Here is a 19,828-nt window from a genome sequence, read left to right as displayed (position 1 = left end):
ATTATATTTTAAGATTTATTCATTATATTTGTTTGTTTTCTCAAGGAAATGGAGAAGTCGGGGGCCAACAACTTCCTGGTCCTGTTCCGGGATTCTGGCTGCCAGTTTCGCTCTCTCTACACGTACTGCCCCGAGATGGAGGAAATCAACAAGTTGGCCGGCATCGGTCCTAAAAGCATCTCGCGCAAGATGATCGACGGCCTCTACAAGTATAACTCGGACAGGAAGCAGTTCAGCCAAATTCCAGCCAAGACCATGTCTGCAAGTGTCGACGCCATCACGATCCACAGCCACCTGTGGCAGACCAAAAAACCAGGAACACCGAAGAAAGTAGCGGCCGTAAAGTCCTAGTGTCTCTCCACGTCGGATGTACACAGGCTCCACAAACGGCAACAAAAACAAACTGGCCCAGCCTGGACCACGAAACATAAGATCTCAATGCACTTGTTTGTACATATTCGAATCTTACAACACTTTTTACACTCTTCCGTCAGTTCGGACTCACAAGTTTGCGAAAATTATGCACAACTGGAATGTATAACTCTACGGGGTGGCAAATGGATCAAACTCATGTGTCTAACACCCAAGACTTTCTGATTCAAGCTGTTTTACTGCACCGTGTACGTGTCGTTTTTATTTAAATGTGCCAAAATAATGAAAAGGATGACCTGTTATTTTAATTTGGTACACTAAAGCACTGAATGTTCTTAGTTTGTACAGAAATCTCGCACATATGTTGACGTGTGGCCTTTTTTGTCTATATTTTAATCTTGTTTTTATTTGATTTATTTTTTACGACTGTCCTGATATGATTGTACGGCTGCTTATGGAAAGGTTCTCACATGCGTAGCTTGTGATTATTACAGTTTAGTACTGCAAGGGAATCCTGTCATATCTAGTATTCATTAACCAGTGTGCTAATGTGCAGTGAGTGGTATTGTTTGCAGGCCGAACCCACTTTTGATGGGTTTTTCAACATTATCTGATGGCATTGATTCACAGCAGGATTGTGAATTCATTTCATTTGGTTCCTGTAGGTGTATTTGCTTTTATATATATATATATATATATTTGGGGGGTGACCGACTGAAGGAAATGTTCAGCATAATGATCAATTTAATCAATATTTATATTTCATAAAAGGTCTTAAATAAGACTAGGGGTTCAATCCAAAACTTTCTGTTGTATCATTTTTTTTTATTGTTGATGCGATTAAAAAATCAGGCGGATTATGGTGGACTGAATTGTTTCAACGATATTTCCATGGATTAAGATATGCTGGAGTAATAACCATTTTCAAAATACTTTTGTACTGTTATGTATGCTTGTGGTGACTGATCTGAAAATTTTTCCCTGTCCTGGGTCACGCAGAACTATTAAAAGCAGTTTACCAAATGATATTTTACCGGATTGTTGGAGACATTTCCATGTTTTGTGACTGAGGACTAAATCATTTGAGTGGTAAATTATTTCAAATAAGTAATTTTTTGACTTGTTGAAGAGGTCAAAACATGCCACATTTTGTACACCTGGAGTCTGTGTGGCATTTTAAAATGTTATGAATCTCAGTCTGTTAGGATTCCCCCGTAAGGTGCGATCATATTAGCTTGTCCAATATTAATTTATGTAAAATTCTGTAAAATTTCTCGGGCAAAAAAAAATGTCCATTGTCAATAGTGTAGTGATGCATGATGCACAGCTCACAACGGTGTCGCTTTCAAACCAAGCAGCTTTCTGTTGGTCAAAGCGGCGAATTTGCGTGAGCATCTCTGCATGCGGGCATCTTTGCGAAATTACCAATCGTGCAAATACCTATTAAAATGACACGATTTCTACAGAGAAAATTTGTCGAACAAGGATAGCTAAATGTGACCGCATCTTCAATCGTCAAAAGGCAAAATGTGGCTGTATACGGGTAGAGGCTTTTGTTGCCTGATTGAAAAACAACAGCCTTCCTTTTGTTTGAGTAGGAATTGTAAAAATTGTCATTATTTTTGGTGCTTGACTCTTGAAACATAACCATGCACACCTGTTCTCACATACAAACATCTACTGAGTAGTTTGAGTGACGTGTCTGTGTTTGGAATGGAAATAATGCGCACAGCCTTTAATTCAGAGTAGCCTGTTAGGACGCCATCTTTAATCCGATAGAAAAGGTACTACTGGAAATGGAATTATTATTTGGCCATTTCGGGCCACAAACGGGGGTTATTTAACTGTAAATGAGCACGGTAGAAAACTGTACAGTGTGTGTTCTCTGATCTCTCCAGCACGTCTCTCTTTTATTTTCTTTCAGGCGCTGTGCTGTCATATTGTTCAAATAACATGTTCTTTGCATTCAATAAATTTCGCATGGCCTCATTTGCAGCTTGCTGATTGTTCTTTAACATTGTATATTAACATGCATACTAAAATCGTTGTAATGCACACTTAAGCGCTAGTATTATATAGTAGGCTAGTAAGTGCAAGAATAATGATACAAGAAATTATTTTAATAATTAAAGGTTTCTAGTACTCAAAAGTGCCTCTAATTAAAGAATCACTCTTGAATATTCATGACCATATTTCCTGTCAAGCGAAAATGTCAAAAAAAAAAAATCCTGCAAGTCCATTCGAAAAGTGTTGACGTAAACAAAGGTAAATTTTGTGTTGTTTTTGGAGGTAACGTACATTTTTAGTACGTTTTCTTGAACATTTAACACTTAATGCATTAATGTTGATGTAACAAGTATGACATTACAAGTAACATGCATTACAAAATCAGATTTTTTTTGATGTTGTGAGTAGTAACGCATTAAAAGTAACATGCATAATGTAATCAGATTACTTTTTGATGTAACAAGCAATGCATTACAAATCACATGCATTACATAATCAGATTAATTTGTTGATGTAACAAGTTACAAATCACATGCATTACATAATCAGATTAATTTGTTGATGTAACGAGTAACAAATAACATGCATTACATAATCAGATTAATTTGTTGATGTAACGAGTAACAAATAACATGCATTACATAATCAGATTACTTTTTTGATGTTACGAGTAGTAACGTATTAAAAGTAACATGCATAATGTAATGACATGACTTTTTGATGTAACAAGCAATGCATTACAAATCACATGCATAACATAATCAGATTACTTTTTTGATGTTACGAGTAGTAACGTATTAAAAGTAACATGCATAATGTAATCATGACTTTTTGATGTAACAAGCAATGCATTACAAATCACATGCATTACATAATCAGATTAATTTGTTTATGTAACGAGTAACAAATAACATGCATTACATAATCAGATTACTTTTTTGATGTTACGAGTAGTAACGTATTAAAAGTAACATGCATAATGTAATCAGATTACTTTTTGATGTAACAAGCAATGCATTACAAATCACATGCATTACATAATCAGATTAATTTGTTGATGTAATGAGAAACAAATAACATGCATTACATAATCAGATTACTTTGTTGATGTAACGAGTTACAAATAACATGTATTACATAATCAGATTAATTTGTTGATGTAACGAGTAACAAATAACATGAATTACATAATCAGATTACCGTACTTTGTTGATGTAACGAGTTACAAATAACATGCATTACATAATCAGATTAATTTGTTGATGTAACGAGTTACAAAAAACATGAATTACATAATCAGATTAATTTGTTGATGTAACGAGTTACAAATAACATGCATTACATAATCAGATTAATTTGTTGATGTAACGAGTTACAAATAACATGCATTACATAATCAGATTACTTTTTTGATGTTACGAGTAGTAACGCATTAAAAGTAACATGCATAATGTAATCAGATTACTTTTTGATGTAACAAGCAATGCATTACAAATCACATGCATTACATAATCAGATTAATTTGTTGATGTAACGAGCAATGCGTTACAAATAACATGCATTACATAATCAGATTACTTTTTGATGTTACAAGTAGTAATGCATTAAAAGTAACATGCATAACATAATCAAATTACATTTTTGATGTAACAAGCAACATATTACAAGTAACATGCATTACATAATCAGATTACTTTTTGATGTTACAAGTGGTAAAGCGTTAAAAGTAACATGCATTACGTAATCAGATTACTTATTTGATGTAGCTGCAAATTACATTCTAATAACACAAATACATTTATTTACAACCAAAAAAGTTACTGCAGATGAAGTATGAAGAAGTCAAAAACAACAGTCATAGTAATAGTATGATGTGTAGCTAAAATATAGCAAGTGATACATGATGATTAATCAGAATTTCCTCCCAATCTAAAATAAATACTTGAAAATTGAACAATGATATGACTTATAAGATGCAACTTGATGTTACAGCATTTTTTTATTTTTACCAGAAAGAGTCTCCTATGATAGATGGATGGCCAGTCGCCACTTTTGGCAGTGTATAGGAATAACGCATTAGTGGTTATGTGCAACAGGGCAATCAAAACCCATGCATACGCAAAATGACTTTTTGAATAGGTGTCTACTGTAGTGACCTCTATGCGTAAACGGGTTCATTTAGCGTCCCATTCGTTGCTGACAAACATTCAACGCGCTCAGCCTCAAACAGGGGCGTGTCTAGAGCATTTTCAGTGGGGGGGCCATGCTGGAGCACTGCCTCCAAACGGGGTGGCCGCCAGTGACCAAAAAAAAAAAGCTAAATTCTACAGTATATTACGTAAATCCTATTGATATTATTATGTTTTTTTTTTACTTGAATAAAGTTACTTGTAAACACATGTAGTAATAAAGCATATTTTTGATTAATTTAGTTTTTTGTCATCCCTGTATATATCCATTAAGTTAAATTTGAGAGCCAGTGTTTATTATTTTTAGTGTTTCCATAAAACTAACAAGTTTATAAAATAAAAGCAATTTTAATAATGAGCAATTTTAAAACCCCAGAAGCAGAAACGATGTCAATTATTTTCTTTTAATAAGTAGTTTGGCCATTACAATATACAGTAGTTTTATTCACAATCTCTTTCAAATAATAAATAAATAAATAAATAATTCAAATGGTTTGGCCAAAACATCATAGTGTTTCATTCAACATTTCTTTCATATTAATTTACAAAAAAGCTGAGTAACACAGAGTTAAAGTTTTAGCACTGTAACACTTCAAATGAAAACACCACTGTTTAAAAATAAAATATGGAACCATTACATTGTGCTCTGCTAATATATTAAAGAACAGTCTTTAGTTTAGAAACAATAATAGCTGCCAACTTTTGAGTTTAGCTTGGAGTGTGTGTGGGGGGGGGGGGGGGTAAACAATACACTTATTACACAATAAGTGCATTGTGATTGTCACTAACATTTTAGTAACTAAACTGAATTTTATTAGGTTTAGTGACAACATGTTACAATGTTTACATGGTTCAATTACTAGTAGGCTAAGCTACGCTTTTTTATTATTTCAATTCAATTATTGTGATTTGATTTAATATTGACTCATTTGGATAAATATTAGGTAGGCTACATTATTTTTTCTCAAGAAAAAAACTACTCACCTAATGCTGTAAACATACAGAGAGCCCTGTCAGCTGGTAGTAGGCTATTATTTAAGGTTAAATATAATGCATTTTTTTATTATAATAACAACTTTATTTAATGATACAAGTAAAAATATAACAAATATGTAATATAGAACACATATTTAGCTAAATACTCTCTATAGCTATTTTTTCTTGCCAACTATGTGCTATAGCCTATATTATGTTCATTAAATGGCTTTCCTGAGGTAAATGTGACATAATTGTTCTCCAACTATGTTATTGACCTCTTCACGCTGATGAAAAACACTGATTGATCGATATTTTGTATGAGGAATATACATTTCGGTAAGTTGTACTGTATCTTTCAGTGTTCATTCATTCATAGTAGAGATGATCGGTTCACGTGCGCTAGGGATCTGTCACGTCACATTTACAAGCGCCAAAACGGTATTTATTGTTTGAATTTCGTAATAAATTGCGTGTGTCTCACGGTGAATGCGTGAGAGTTGGCAGCTCTAGCAGAAAGAGAGGAAAACAGTCGAAAAAGAAAGAAGGCAGACCTCAACTAAAACAGCTGGAACTTCTGGAACTAAAACTTCTGTTTCGGTGGTGACTGGCAGCTCTGTTTGGTGTCTTGACTTCACACTCTTGATTGATAAAGTAAAAGTCCAAGTCCGCGACGACCGTTGTTTCTCTGGCGCGGCTGCACTTCTTTGAATCGCGAACTTCAGTAGAGTCTATAAACTGATTGGCTGTAAAATGAACCAATCACAAGACATCTATAGGGGGGGGGGGGCACCTGGGGTGGCCAATCGAATTTCAGGGGGGGCCGGTGCCCCCCCTGTCCACCACGTAGACCCGCCCCTGGCCTCAAATGCAGGCAATATTTGCAGTGTATGAAGGCTATATGATTCAAATGGTTATTTCTGTATGTAAATATGCATTAGACTACTTTAACGAAAATAATTAGTAGCTATTGTGGAATAAACTAATAAAGTAAAGTACCAGTTTCAGCAATCGTTCTCCCTCAAAGTTTATATGACACGCCCAACTCGGAAACTCGGGTATCAACATTTTCTCCGAGTTTCCAGAGATTAACTTGACAAGTTCGTGTCCTAATTTCTTACAAGAAAATTCGTTGTTGTGATCATTCCGATTGCAAGCGAAGACAGCATAAGTACACTGCTCATCATCCATACTAGAATATCTGATAATCTCACAATCATCAAGCATTGACAGACTGGTGATTCATGAGCAGGATGTGACGGTGTCCCAACAGGTGTTGGGTCACGCACACACACACAGTCAGACTCACTCGGAGTGAACACACATGAGCGACAAATTATTCAGCCATTCAAGAGCATATCTGGTGAGTTGATTTATGCTGTAATAATATTTGTTTAGGCTAATTTAGTAGAATGAAAGACTTAAATGCTTAATTAGGCGCTAGTCTTTCTGTAAAGGTGCGCTTCTTCATAGTGTTTAGTGAATCCATGTGTACTAGCTTACCTTTGACAACAATTTACCTAGACTATGTATTATTGATGAAGAAAAGTTCAGGAAAACAGGGTCACACTTTAGATTAGGGTCCAATTCTCACTATTAACAAACTATTAACTTGACTTTTGTCTCAATAAACTCCGTATTAGGCTGCTTATTAATAGTTAGTAAGGTAGTCGTCAAGTTTAGGTATTGGTTGGATTAAGGGATGTAGAATATGGTCATGCAGAATAAGGCATTAATATGTGCTTTATAAGTGCTAATAAACAGCCAGTATCCTAGTAATATGCATGCTAAGAAGTGGGAGTTGGACCCTAAACTAAAGTGTTACCCAAAAGTTACACATAAAAAGTCTAAATGGCATTGGATTAGATACTAGTATCAAACTAAGTGTCATTCATTTTAAAGAACGATAACACAAGCACACATCTAAACCGTTTTACATGATAAAACAAAATAGGTTGTTCATAATGAGGATGAAAGTGTGGTTGTAAAAAGCATAGGCTATTCAATGTGATGAAATTCACCTTTGCTTAATCTGACAGTGATAACTTTAGAAGAACTGACTTAATACATGAACACAAATCACAAATGTCATTTCAAAAATAAGCATTTTTTTCTTCCTATTTTGTGATCTAATGCATGAAATACACATTTTAAGTGTGGCTCTTAAAAATAAAGGTTCCAAAAGGGTTTTTTTTCTCCAGCAATGCCATAGATTAGAAGAACCATGTCTGGTTCCCCAAAGAACCTTTCAGTGAACAGTTCTAAAAAAAGTATATTTTCCACTATAAAGAACCTTTTGTGGAATGGAAAGTTTCCATGGATGTTAAAGGTTCTTCAGGGAACCAACTGCAGATAAAGAACCTATTTTTGAGTGTACACACCTCACACATTAAACACTGAGGTAAACTCAACAGCGTCTCAAGTCCTGCTCTGACTTGCCTGAATGCTAGAAGGGAATGTTCCTCTTTTTTTTTACGCCCATCTGTTTTCCCATGTCTTCATATGATGCACGTACTCACCTGTGTTTTTAGTTTAAGTACAATTTTTTTTAGTGTCTTTGTGAATATATTCTGTAGTCGTGCCACAATAGCATTTTGTTGTTGTTGTTCTACAAAGAGCTTTAACCTTTAGCTGATGATGAATGCCACCTTCAGCATTCACTATTATTAAGCGTATTTGTTTTAGTGAATTGTACGAACAAAGGCCAAACTGGGTGTGTTTTTCCTCGTAAAAGCGTTCCGCAATGCGAGTGACACATGGAGTGTCATTGGAAGGCTGCAGGTTAATAAATCACAAAGCTTTTCGGTTCAACCTGAACCATTTGAATACTCAGGAACTATGTTCCTATACAGTACAATTAAAAAGGCCTCTAGTTATACATGAAGCTGGAATTACCAGTTGCTAAATGTGCGAAATGACAGAATGACAAGAGATATATTAAAAAGATTTTCTAGCTCTAATCTTTGCAATTCCCTTGACGAGTCGTCAGGGTCTTTAGATGAGCTATCATTGATATCACTTCCTGTTATTTTGTTTTTTTTTACATTAATTGGTTAAAGAATAAATGTAATATTATTTCTGATAAAGTAAAAATAATACAATTTCTGATATTTATAACATTTCATAATAATAATAATAATAATAATAATCTTAATAAAAATGAAATATTATGCCAAAGAATTTTTGAGAATTTTTTAAGGAACTCATTCTTTTAATGAAGCCTTTTTTCATATTAAAAAATATTAAAATGATTGAAAAACGTATTCATCATAAAATTTATGAGATCCCTTCATTTGATGGATTTTTGAAGGCAGCATAGGTGTATCCTTCACTGCCTTTGATATCCCACAATCCTGTGCGTTCCATTCCGTGACAGTTGAGCTAAAAATATATAAATATGGCATCTGAAAGTTGCGGTTTCTGGTCAGTTTGTGTGTAAATGTACGTTTTTGACCAACGTTTCCCATTTCTGATGCATTTCTAGCGAAAAATTGCTATTGTAGTAATTAAATATTTGCTTAGTTTTCACCAAAGCTCGCTCTATTTTGCTGTAGATTAAACCATTACACTGCCTCAAGCCTATCAGTTTTGTGAGGGGCCTTCATGTGCAAACGCTGCCTACAAAGTCATTGCCTGATAAGGCAGCGAGGCAACAAGTCAGCTGCCTAATTAGTCTACCAGCCCTGGGAGCATGAGAACAGGTGGGAGAGGCTCGTCTGATAAGTTCTTACTCAGCAATAATTGGATTTGATGAACACTCATGAGTAACAGCAAGCCTGCCTGCCAGAATGACTAACCAGAATTCTGTTTTTAATTAGGCGAAGTAGAAAAATTATGCTCACTCACATACTCTTCAGAAAACTAGCTCTTATCATGCCTGACTTCCAAAAATGAGCTATTTTAACATTTATTTTCAGGTTGTTATCTCCTTCATCTCGAACTTTTGGATGTTGCTCAATCGAACGAGCAAGACAAGAGCATCTCGTTTGAATGTAAACATTTCAAACATGACGACTGTTGTGAATTATCCCACACAGTGTCACGCGAACATGCAACGGTGTTTAAGCGAGTTTTCGGCCTCAGGCATCAACAATTTCAGGTATCCTCCTAGTACCCTAATCCGCACATGTCTTTGCCTGCCTCCTTGCTCACATCTAGCCCGAACCGAGTGGGAAAACAGCCCGAGTTTCTTGTTTTCAACCGCAAACGATTGCTGTGATCTGTCAGCGCGCTGTTTTGTTGCAACAACAATGAGTCACCGTTGAATTCCTGGTGTTAAATACAGCATTGCGAGGAATGTTTAGGTAAAGCAGCTTTTAGTCGAGGTGTTTACTAAGGGATGAGTGGAGGATTTTGTTTTCTTTTGTCACCCTCCTGTTGAAATCTAATGGTTCAGTGCACTTCATGCAGGAACAGGCCTTCAAGTGAATCTTCGTGTTTGGGAAGTGGGATCATATGTGTGTTTTGACATAGATCTCAGTGTAACGTGTGTTTTTGTTCTACAGATGTAGACGGGACAGTGGACAAGGTTTATTTCCACTCCTTCAGCATCCAGCATCATGGACTACCACTTTTGGCCACAAAAACTCTCAAATGATAAACATATTTGTTGGATACGGACGCCTACATATAGCCCAATCTACTATGGAAAAACATGAGTTAAAAGCTGATATGCTAAATATTGAAGTTATGATTTTGTAGTTTTTTTGTTTAAGTGAAGAACAAAGCCATGTATTATCCTCTGTTATTCTTCATCGTTCTGCATGGCATCTTTCTGACATTTGCCTACACTGGATGGAGCAATCTGGATAGCACCCCCCGAAAAACCATTCAATATGAAGGTAAGAGTCTTTCTTGAGTTTACAATTGAGTACAACTTGTGAGCTAAATAGCAGCATTAGCATATGTAGCAAATACAGCACACAAATCTCATGTTTTTCTATTAGATATGTTATAGAAAACATAAAAGTACACAGCCGATGTCTGTACATCAACTTATTAGGGTGATTTTGACATGCGACACCTCTTGAAGTCTTAACTCAATCTATCAAAATTATATTTAAATCATTGTTGTAAAACTGACTTTGATTTCTAAACCAAAAATGTACTAAAAATAGTTAAACGTCAATAACGTCTTAATTTTTACACAAATTGTAGTGTTGAGTGCATTCATCAAGCTCAATAGTCAACCCTGTTATTGTAAGAATAAAATATCAAACAAATATTTTGCTTTCTAAAAAGTAGTTTTCATATGCTAGTTTATCAATAACTACAAAAGAACATTTGATACCTTCTGAGTGGTAGTTTAATTTGCAACCCTGTTACTTGCAACACATTCTGCCATTGTTTTTTAATGTAAATAAATATATATATATTTATTTATTTTATAAACCTGAAAATAAATAAAAAAGTTGTTATGTAAAAAAAGAACTTACAAAATTACAAAAAACAGGGTTTTTAGTATGTAGACATGTCGCCAAATGTTGGTAATAGGTTTGAAAATCCCCATAGTGCGCAACATTCGATTTCCAGAAGTAAAAGTCCTATTCATTTTCTATAACTATAACTTATAAACCTTTAAAGACAGACCTACTGTGAGCTACGAGGTTGTTAATCGATAATATTTGATTGTGTTGAAGGGCATTAGCTCACATTATTTCAACTTAGTTTTAAAATAATCGTGTTTAACAGGGAATTTGTGGTGAAAACTACATTACCCATAATGCTGTACAGAAAATTCCACCAATCAGAGAGATCGAGACACTCAAAAAGCAAGCTCTTTAGCTCCACCCACTCCCATGAGGCACTGCCAATGGTGTAATCAAGTCAATCTCCCTATAGTACGCTCTCAAAATACTTTCTCAAATATATTTGTGTATGTGCCTCTATTGTTTTTAATTCGAGTATGCAGTTCGCAATGCTTCATGGGATTGTAGTTCTTTCCCTCACTAAAGCCGGTCTTGTAGTACCTTTGTATTTTTATCCAATTTTCGAATACTTTTTTGCTTCAAATCAAAGTTTGTAATGTTATGATTCACCTCGTGGCTGGTTGGCTTGGTTCATGGCTGATAACGCTTTAATGAAGACTTTTTGAATCCCTATGGAAAAATTGGTAACATTAGCATGCATATTACTAGGATACTGGCTGTTTATTAGTACTTATAAAGCAGATATTAATGCCATATTCCATATTCTACATCCTTTGATCCAAGCCAATACCTAAACTTAACAACTAACTATTAATAAGCAGTAATTAGGAGTTTATTAAGGCAAAAGTCGTAGTTAATAGTGAGAATTGGACCCTAATCTAAAAAGTGTGACCGAAAAAATACTCCCGGAACCAGTGCTGCTGAAAAAGAGGACAAACGCTGTTGCACTCTATAGCAAATGAATGAAAAATAAAACCTCCTGCATGTTCACATATACATTTAATATTTACTTTGACCTCCTGTGGTTGCTGATCAAACATCCTCCGTATGTTAAGCACTTCCTTTAGAGTTTTACTCTAATTGGACCATGTTCGTGTTTGGCTATAATACTTCACTGACAAATAGAAAACTCATTGTTATTCTACATGCTTCTATGTTTTTGTCCTTAGATAACCATGTGATCATGTTTAAAGAGGAAGGTGTCTGGAATTACTCCACAATGCTGATTAGGGAGGATCTGGGTTTGCTGGTGTTGGGGGCGAGAGAGGCCGTCTACGCCCTTGACATAAACGATATCTCCGTTGCCAAGTCTAAGGTGCCGGTTTGATTTCCTTTCCTTTATCTCTTGGCAACAACAAGACAGAATTCTTCCACCCTGTTTCAAAAAAGCACATCTGTATAGTCTGAATTGATTTCTCTCCACCCATCAGGTGCTTTGGAAGGTTACAGAAGAGAAACAAAAGGAATGCACCTCCAAAGGAAAACATCCTGACGTGAGTAAAGATCTCTGTAACTGCCACACATTCTCACAAAGACACATAAAACATCAGCTTAAATACTTTGAACAAGGGAGTTTGTTTTTCTATATGATATCAAAAATCTGATTATCTTTTCAGATCGACTGTCATAATTATATACGGATGCTGCATCAAATGAACAACGGCATGATGTACGTGTGCGGAACAAACGCCTTTAGCCCAACCTGCGATTACATAGTAAGTGACATAGTAAAAATATTTTAATATTTACACATTTCCTATATTATTATATTTAAGAATTTTAACAAATATAAATAAATAAAGATAATATATTTATATATATATATATATATATATATATATATATATATATATATATATATATATATATATATATATATGTATTAAAGTATAAAGACAAAAAAAAAAGGAAATAATTTTACAAGAAGTCATTGTACTCACTGTTTGCATTTCGCAATCTATCCCTTTCTTCCTGGTATGAGATTAGGGACGTCAGGTGTCATGTCATCCATCAAGCGCTTGTGTAATAGTGCTAAAAACAAGATAAAAAAACTTGCGTTCATTGCATTTGTTTGAACAGGCGTACAATGATGGGCAGCTGAAGCTGGAGGGAAAGCTGGAAGACGGGAGGGGGAAATGTCCTTTCGATCCATTCCAGAGATCCTCTTCTGTTATGTTTGGTATTTATGTCGTCCATGCAGGTTTTTTAGCAGTTTAAAGTGTTCTTTTATGCTTTTTTTGAATATTACCTTTCATTCATTGTGTAATATAGCTGTTTGTGAAGGTAAAAGGTCAGCAAAGTTTTAAGGATTAAGCAAAAAATTAAGATATTGTCTCTTAAAAGAAAAGAATCGTTTTGAACTGCCGAAAAGAGTCGTCAGCAATTCAAGTCTCACTTCCTGTTACAAACCTACGTAACAATGTAAGAAATTTGCATAATGCCAGTCTACAGTCTTCATTGGCTGCCCGTGAACAACGTCTACTTTGACTAGCCCTCAAACATTGTAGCTGTAGCTGAGACTGGAGGAGTTTGATTTGTGTTGTCGACATTTCGGGAACACAGTTATCTTTGCTGCTAAAGCAAATCCACTTTGCATTCACTTCCGAAGGATGAGGACTCATGCTGGAACTGATACAGAAAAAACTATGCTGTCTGGTAGTATTATTGTGTATCGAGTGCTGAGGAAGCCTCTAGAGCTGAAATTCAGATATGGTAATGGGCGTTTCGATTCCGACACACACTGTAAGTGGTAGACCAATCACAACAGACTGGGCCATCTGACCAATCAGAGCAGAGTTGACCCATCACAACAGACTGGACCATCTGACCAATCACAGCAGAGTAGACCAATCACAACAGACTGGGCCATCTGACCAATCAGAGCAGAGTTGACCCATCACAACAGACTGGACCATCTGACCAATCACAGTAGAGTAGACCAATCACAACAGACTGGGCCATCTGACCAATCAGAGCAGAGTTGACCCATCACAACAGACTGGACCATCTGACCAATCACAGCAGAGTAGACCAATCACAACAGACTAAACCATCTGACCAATCAGAGCATAGTAGACCAATCACAACAGACTGGACCATCTGACCAATCAGAGCAGAGTAGACCAATCACAACAGACTGGGCCATCTGACCAATCAGAGCAGAGTTGACCCATCACAACAGACTGGACCATCTGACCAATCAGAGCAGAGTAGACCAATCACAACAGACTAAACCATCTGACCAATCAGAGCATAGTAGACCAATCACAACAGACTGGACCATCTGACCAATCAGAGCAGAGTAGACCAATCACAACAGACTAAACCATCTGACCAATCAGAGCAGAGTAGACCTATCACAACAGACTGGACCATCTGACCAATCAAAGCAGTGTAGACCAATGACATCAGACTGAACCATCTGACCAATCAGAGCAGAGTGGAAGGTTTTAGAGAGACGGAATCCTCAAACTAACCGTTTTCAGACTCTTTGAGAAAAGATGTGGTGTGCAATGTTTATTATGAGAAAACTGTAAACCTTTTGTAGGAGACTTCCAAAACAAAGTTAGGAACCTTTAAAATAACATAATATGAGCACTTTAAATGCATTATGGAGGGGAATTTTTTATATATATTTATTTATTTATTTTTCCACAGATGAAGACCTGTATTCTGCCACGTCCTTTAACTTTCTGGGTTCGGACCCGGTCCTACTCCGCACCTCTCCCATTACACTGCGCACAGGGTTAAGGAGCTTCAATGGTATGTCAGACGTGATGACAAGACTTCCTCCAGGAAACAAAGATTAATTACAGGCTTTTATTATTCTAATTGTACATTAATAAAAGGCTTCGTGTAAATAATATTCTAGTATTTATTCATATTTTGAATGAGCTTTTTTGAATTATATTCTCATTTTAATTTTGTTTAAAAAATATTTCTATATTGCTTTTATTTATTTCTATTTCAGTTTTAGTAATTCTACATCAACTTAAAGTTAGTGTTTAGTAATTTACTATTAAGTTTGTAATTGTTAGTAATTTACTTTAATTATTTTTTTTATTTTTTTTTTACTACTAATTATTTTAGTTAGTTGCCAAGGAAACATTTCTAAATGTAAGTTTTTTTTTTTTTTATTTAATTAGATTTTTAGCTATTTTCAGTTATATAAAACAACTTTTAATAGTTTTATTTTTAGTTCACAATAACAACTGCACCGAACATAGTGAAAAATCACATTTCTTTACCCACTCAAGAGCCAAGCTTCGTCTACATGGATGTGGTCCCAGAAAGTGAGGACAGTCCTGAGGGCGACGATGACAAAGTCTACATGTTCTTCAGTGAGAACGCCGTGGAGTACGACTTCTACAACAAGCTTGTGGTGTCGCGTGTCGCCAGAGTCTGCAAGGTAACACTTCACTGGTCCCTTTAACCGGTGCAAACAGAAGGATTTAACATATTTAGCCCTGATCTTTAAAAGACTTTTGTCATTTTCCCGGTTCTACAGGGTGATATGGGTGGTCTAAGGACCCTCCAAAGGAAATGGACCTCCTTCTTGAAGGCTCGTCTGGATTGCTCTGTCCCTGAGCCCAGTCTGCCCTACGTCATACAGGACGTCTTCCATGTCCGCCACAAGAAATGGAGGAAAAGTGTCTTTTACGCTGTCTTCACCTCTCAATCGTAAGTTTTGTCCTGCGTGGTCTTTTTTTTTTTTTTATTCACTCATTCGTTCAGTTGACAGTTGTGTTTGTGTATGCAGGAGCTCAACAGATCAGTCTTCAGCGGTATGTGCATTTAATGTAACCGACATCAGCGAGGTGTTCTCTCGTGGCAAATTTAAGACGGAGGTGAGCGTGGAAATGTCTGATGTGAAGTGGGTCACATACAACGGAGAGCTTCCTGTCCCCCGACCAGGAGCTGTGAGTGGTCATTAATAGTCTTATATAGTCTTTAAGGGGATGTATGTAATATTTAAGATGTTAAAATAGTTGAAAACTACCATGTACCAGAATTTTTTTGATATACTATGGTTTACTTTAAGAACCCTATTTATATAACATGGTATTTAAATTCTGCTGTAACGAATGTCAAATAATATACTGATATTATCCAAAAAAATAAATGGAGTATATTTATAAGTAAGGGTTAGGCATGTAAAAACAAAACATCTAATTTTTCATGTGCAATATTCACAGTGCATCAACAACGCAGCGAGGAGTTTGGGAATAAAAGGGTCGCTGGATCTCCCTGATAGAACCCTACAGTTCATCCGAGACCGGCCTCTCATGGACGACGCGGTCCGTCCAATCACAGGCAAGCCCCTGCTGCTCAAGAGAGGCCCGTTGTTGACCCGCCTTGTGGTAGACGTCGTAACTGCATCGGACGGACAGTCCTATCCTGTGATGTTTGTCGGCACTGGTGAGATTCCCTTTAGCCTCTAGGGCGGAGCAGCTCTTAAAGTCAGTTAGAGGGTGTGTGTAAACTGTCATTCAGAGGAATGTTAATTGTACCTTGGACTGAGCTTGTTTGTTTTTTTGTTGAGTAGTGTTAAAAAGCTGGATGTAGAATTTTGTTTTCGTAGTGAAAGTCAATTGTTTTCTGTTTTCCATCAGAAAACGGTTATGTGCAGAAAGCTGTGAACTATGATGGAGAAATACATGTCATTGAGGAAGTTAAATTGTTTCAGAACACTGAGCCGATTGACATCCTACGACTTAACCAGAAACAGGTACGCAGGGGATGGGTATAGAATAGAGTTACTAATAACTCACTTTAATGTTCATTTTGCTTCCATAAGAAACAGTATTAACTAAGTAAGGAGTAATTTCCACATAATTACATTGTTTTTGTAATGACTTATTATTTAGTTGCATAGTTCATCATGAAAAAAAGCATGAATCATCATGAGTTGTCTGTCTGGTCCAGTTGTACGCAGGCTCTGCATCTGGGGTTGTACAAATGCCCGTCAGCAACTGCAGTCGTTATTCTTCCTGTCTGGACTGTGTGCTGGCCAGAGACCCTTACTGTGCCTGGGACGTCACCGCTCTGCGGTGCTCTAGATTACCCACATCACCTGAGGTTGTGAAAGGGTAAGACACTCACACACAAGAACAATCCCATATCAAGGAAGAATTGAGAAAAAAACAAATACTGTCACTTACTCACCCTCATGTCGTTCCAAAACAAAGACTTTCCCAAAACAGATTTTGTTTTTCAGCAAATAAAAAAAGTAATTATTTAAGATGTTAACATTTAATTAAAGGTGCAGTAAGCGATTTCTGAGAAACACTGTTGATATTTGAAATCAACCTAAACAAACACAACCCTCCCTTTATTTTGCTCCGCCCCCAAAGAGCAGGTATCTCTTTATCACAGCCGAAGCGAAGCAAAATAATGCTTTGCGCAAATTAAAGTGAAGATGACGAACAAACGACATGAACATTCAGTACACAAGAGTATACAAGCAGGAGTTCATTGTTAGTTGCCAGCAGCACACCAGCTCCAGACAAACAATGACACTCAAAACTCTCCTGTTACTATAGCTAACATCACAACAACTGATTGGCTCACTCTCCTCCCCATCATGAGTGGACACGCCCCTACTGCTGATTGGCTCACTCTCTTTCCTCCCCATCATGAGTGGACACGTCCCTACTGCTGATTGGCTCACTCTCTTTCCTCCCCATCATGAGTGGACACACCCCTACTGCTGATTGGCTCACTCTCTCTCCTCCCCATCATGAATGGACACGCCCCTACTGCTGATTAGCTCACTCTCCTCCCCATCATGAGTGGACACGCCCCTACTGCTGATTGGCTCACTCTCTCTCCTCCCCATCATGAGTGGACACGCCCCTACTGCTGATTAGCTCACTCTCTCTCCTCCCCATCATGAGTGGACACGCCCCCTACTGCTGATTAGCTCACTCTCTCTCCTCCCCATCATGAGTGGACACGCCCCTACTGCTGATTAGCTCACTCTCCTCCCCATCATGAGTGGACACGCCCCTACTGCTGATTGGCTCACTCTCTCTCCTCCCCATCATGAGTGGACACGCCCCTACTGCTGATTAGCTCACTCTCTCTCCTCCCCATCATGAGTGGACACGCCCCCTACTGCTGATTGGCTACATTGTGTTGTGCTGCTAGGTCCGGTCCACTTTCTCAGAAATCACTTAATACACCTTTAAACAATAAAACCAAATTTCATTAACTTCAGTCAGCTTTTTTGTAGCTGAGGCAGAGTAAATCATTCCTTTAACCACCACTTTGCATATCTAATAACTACCGGACTATATTTAGGTGTGTATAAACAACCCATACTGACAGTTAACGTTAACCTTTTTGCATTTTAGTAATCTGATACAAAGCCTGAAAGACGGGGATGCCACTCGATGCCCAACAACAGGTACGTAGTAACTTTTTTTGTTCTGATTCCACATTAAAATCAGGGCTTTATTTAACATGTTTTCCCCTTCATCAGCTACTGTGGAACCAAAGATCCACACCCTGGTGTTGGGAAACAACATCAGGTTGCTGTGTCGAGCCGACTATAACCTGGCCCAGGTCAACTGGAACTTTGCTGGAAAGCCACTCCCCTACTCAAACAGGAAGTACACTATTTATAGTGATGGCATCCTCATCTACAACGTTTCAGCCAATGACGCTGGACTCTACACCTGCACGTCAGTCGAGCGGGCGAAAGGGAGACAGTACACCCAAACACTGGCCATTTATGACTTGCGTGAACGCTTACCAGTAGATGTGACGGATAAGATTAAGACTACATTGGCAATACTTACTGAAAGCCACACAACATCATCAGGTTTGGATAAAATCAAAGAGACTCCTTCATATGTTATAAATCAGAGCAGTGAGAGGAAATGGGTGGTAATGCAAGTGGCGCTGGCCGTGATATCCGTTATGATGGTCTGTCTGCTGATCTGGAATTTGTACATGGGCCACATCTCTACATTTATGTGCTGTGGGAGACAACCAATCAAAAAACCCAGGAATCTTCTAGAAAGGGAATACATGGACACAGCAAATGATGCCGTGGACAGTAAACAGACAATGGTCAGGTTGTGCGTCACAACAAACAGTAATATTGAAGCAACCAGCTTCCAAAGGAATAACAGTAATGGGGATACGACGACAACGGACATTCATATTTTTAAGTACATTACGGATGAGTCTGAGATTTAAGATTTGATTTTTTTAATATAAATTTTATACTTATTTATTTTTTATTACTAATAAAAAAATAAAAATTCATAAATTTTAACTAAGAGTTGGTTAAAGCCTCATTTAAAAATGTAGATAAATGTGAAAAAACATTTTTCTTAAGAAATATGAAGCTAGAACATCTACCAATCAGTAGCTGAACTTCAAAATGAACTTCGCAATCATTGTGCTCTCAGTACCTCAGCCATGTCACTTCTGTGTGAATGTCAATACAAGTCAGTATTATTTGGTGCCGTGACCCGGTGTACTCAATCACACATGTCTGTTCTCTCTCCTGTTTCACCTTAATTAATACTATGAATTTGGACACACTACTCATTTCACATACTGCTTTTCGCCTATTATTTACAGAGTGACCGGAGTAAAAGCGACTACAGTCTGAAAAGTAATGTTTTTATTGAAATGAAGCTGGAGAGCCATTCCAGTCACATGTCATATGCAGGATTGTTAAATACATTGGCTACACAAAGTCAGTCATGAAACGCTGCAAAATCAACCTCCTGTAGCTCTGTGGAGGGAGATGTTAAGCAAAAAGTCACATTTAAAAAATGAGTGTCAACCAACCAACCAAATGTCAGCCAACCACAACTGTAAACTCAGCGAGATGAAACC

The 19,828-nt window shown here is 37.0% G+C and overlaps 2 protein-coding genes across 2 annotated transcripts in view; both read left to right on the top strand.

Moving 5' to 3' along the window:
• Window positions 1-1,222, top strand: part of camsap2a (calmodulin regulated spectrin-associated protein family, member 2a) — a 39,024-nt gene extending 37,802 nt beyond the window's left edge. The window contains exon 17 of the mRNA XM_081384381.1: window positions 46-1,222. Within this exon, the coding sequence (XP_081240507.1) occupies window positions 46-351 (306 nt within the window). The 3' untranslated portion in view covers window positions 352-1,222. The remainder of the gene's footprint in view (window positions 1-45) is intronic.
• Window positions 1,223-9,292: 8,070 nt separating this feature from the next.
• Window positions 9,293-19,466, top strand: LOC308701422 (semaphorin-4E). The gene is made up of 15 exons (XM_081383705.1): window positions 9,293-9,847; window positions 10,049-10,384; window positions 12,142-12,287; window positions 12,403-12,465; window positions 12,589-12,687; window positions 13,052-13,151; window positions 14,630-14,734; window positions 15,229-15,380; window positions 15,480-15,652; window positions 15,732-15,891; window positions 16,168-16,390; window positions 16,585-16,700; window positions 16,898-17,061; window positions 18,328-18,380; window positions 18,456-19,466. The coding sequence occupies exons 2-15, from the start codon at window positions 10,273-10,275 to the stop codon at window positions 19,175-19,177; spliced, it is 2,388 nt and encodes a 795-aa protein (XP_081239831.1). The 5' UTR covers window positions 9,293-9,847; window positions 10,049-10,272; the 3' UTR covers window positions 19,178-19,466.
• Window positions 19,467-19,828: the final 362 nt, after the last annotated feature.

The sequence above is a fragment of the Scardinius erythrophthalmus genome (assembly GCF_964197995.2).
Source record: "Scardinius erythrophthalmus genome assembly, chromosome: 14".
Classification (NCBI taxonomy): Eukaryota; Metazoa; Chordata; class Actinopteri; order Cypriniformes; family Leuciscidae; genus Scardinius; species Scardinius erythrophthalmus.
This window is presented reverse-complemented; position numbering and strand designations above follow the sequence as displayed.

Coding starts and splice junctions, on each gene's coding strand:
- LOC308701422 (XM_081383705.1), top strand. CDS start 10,273: ATGTATTATCCTCTGTTATTCTTCATCGTTCTGCATGGCATCTTTCTG. Junction 10,385..12,141: donor AAAAACCATTCAATATGAAG/GTAAGAGTCTTT, acceptor TTTTGTCCTTAG/ATAACCATGTGATCATGTTT. Junction 14,735..15,228: donor AGGGTTAAGGAGCTTCAATG/GTATGTCAGACG, acceptor TACCCACTCAAG/AGCCAAGCTTCGTCTACATG.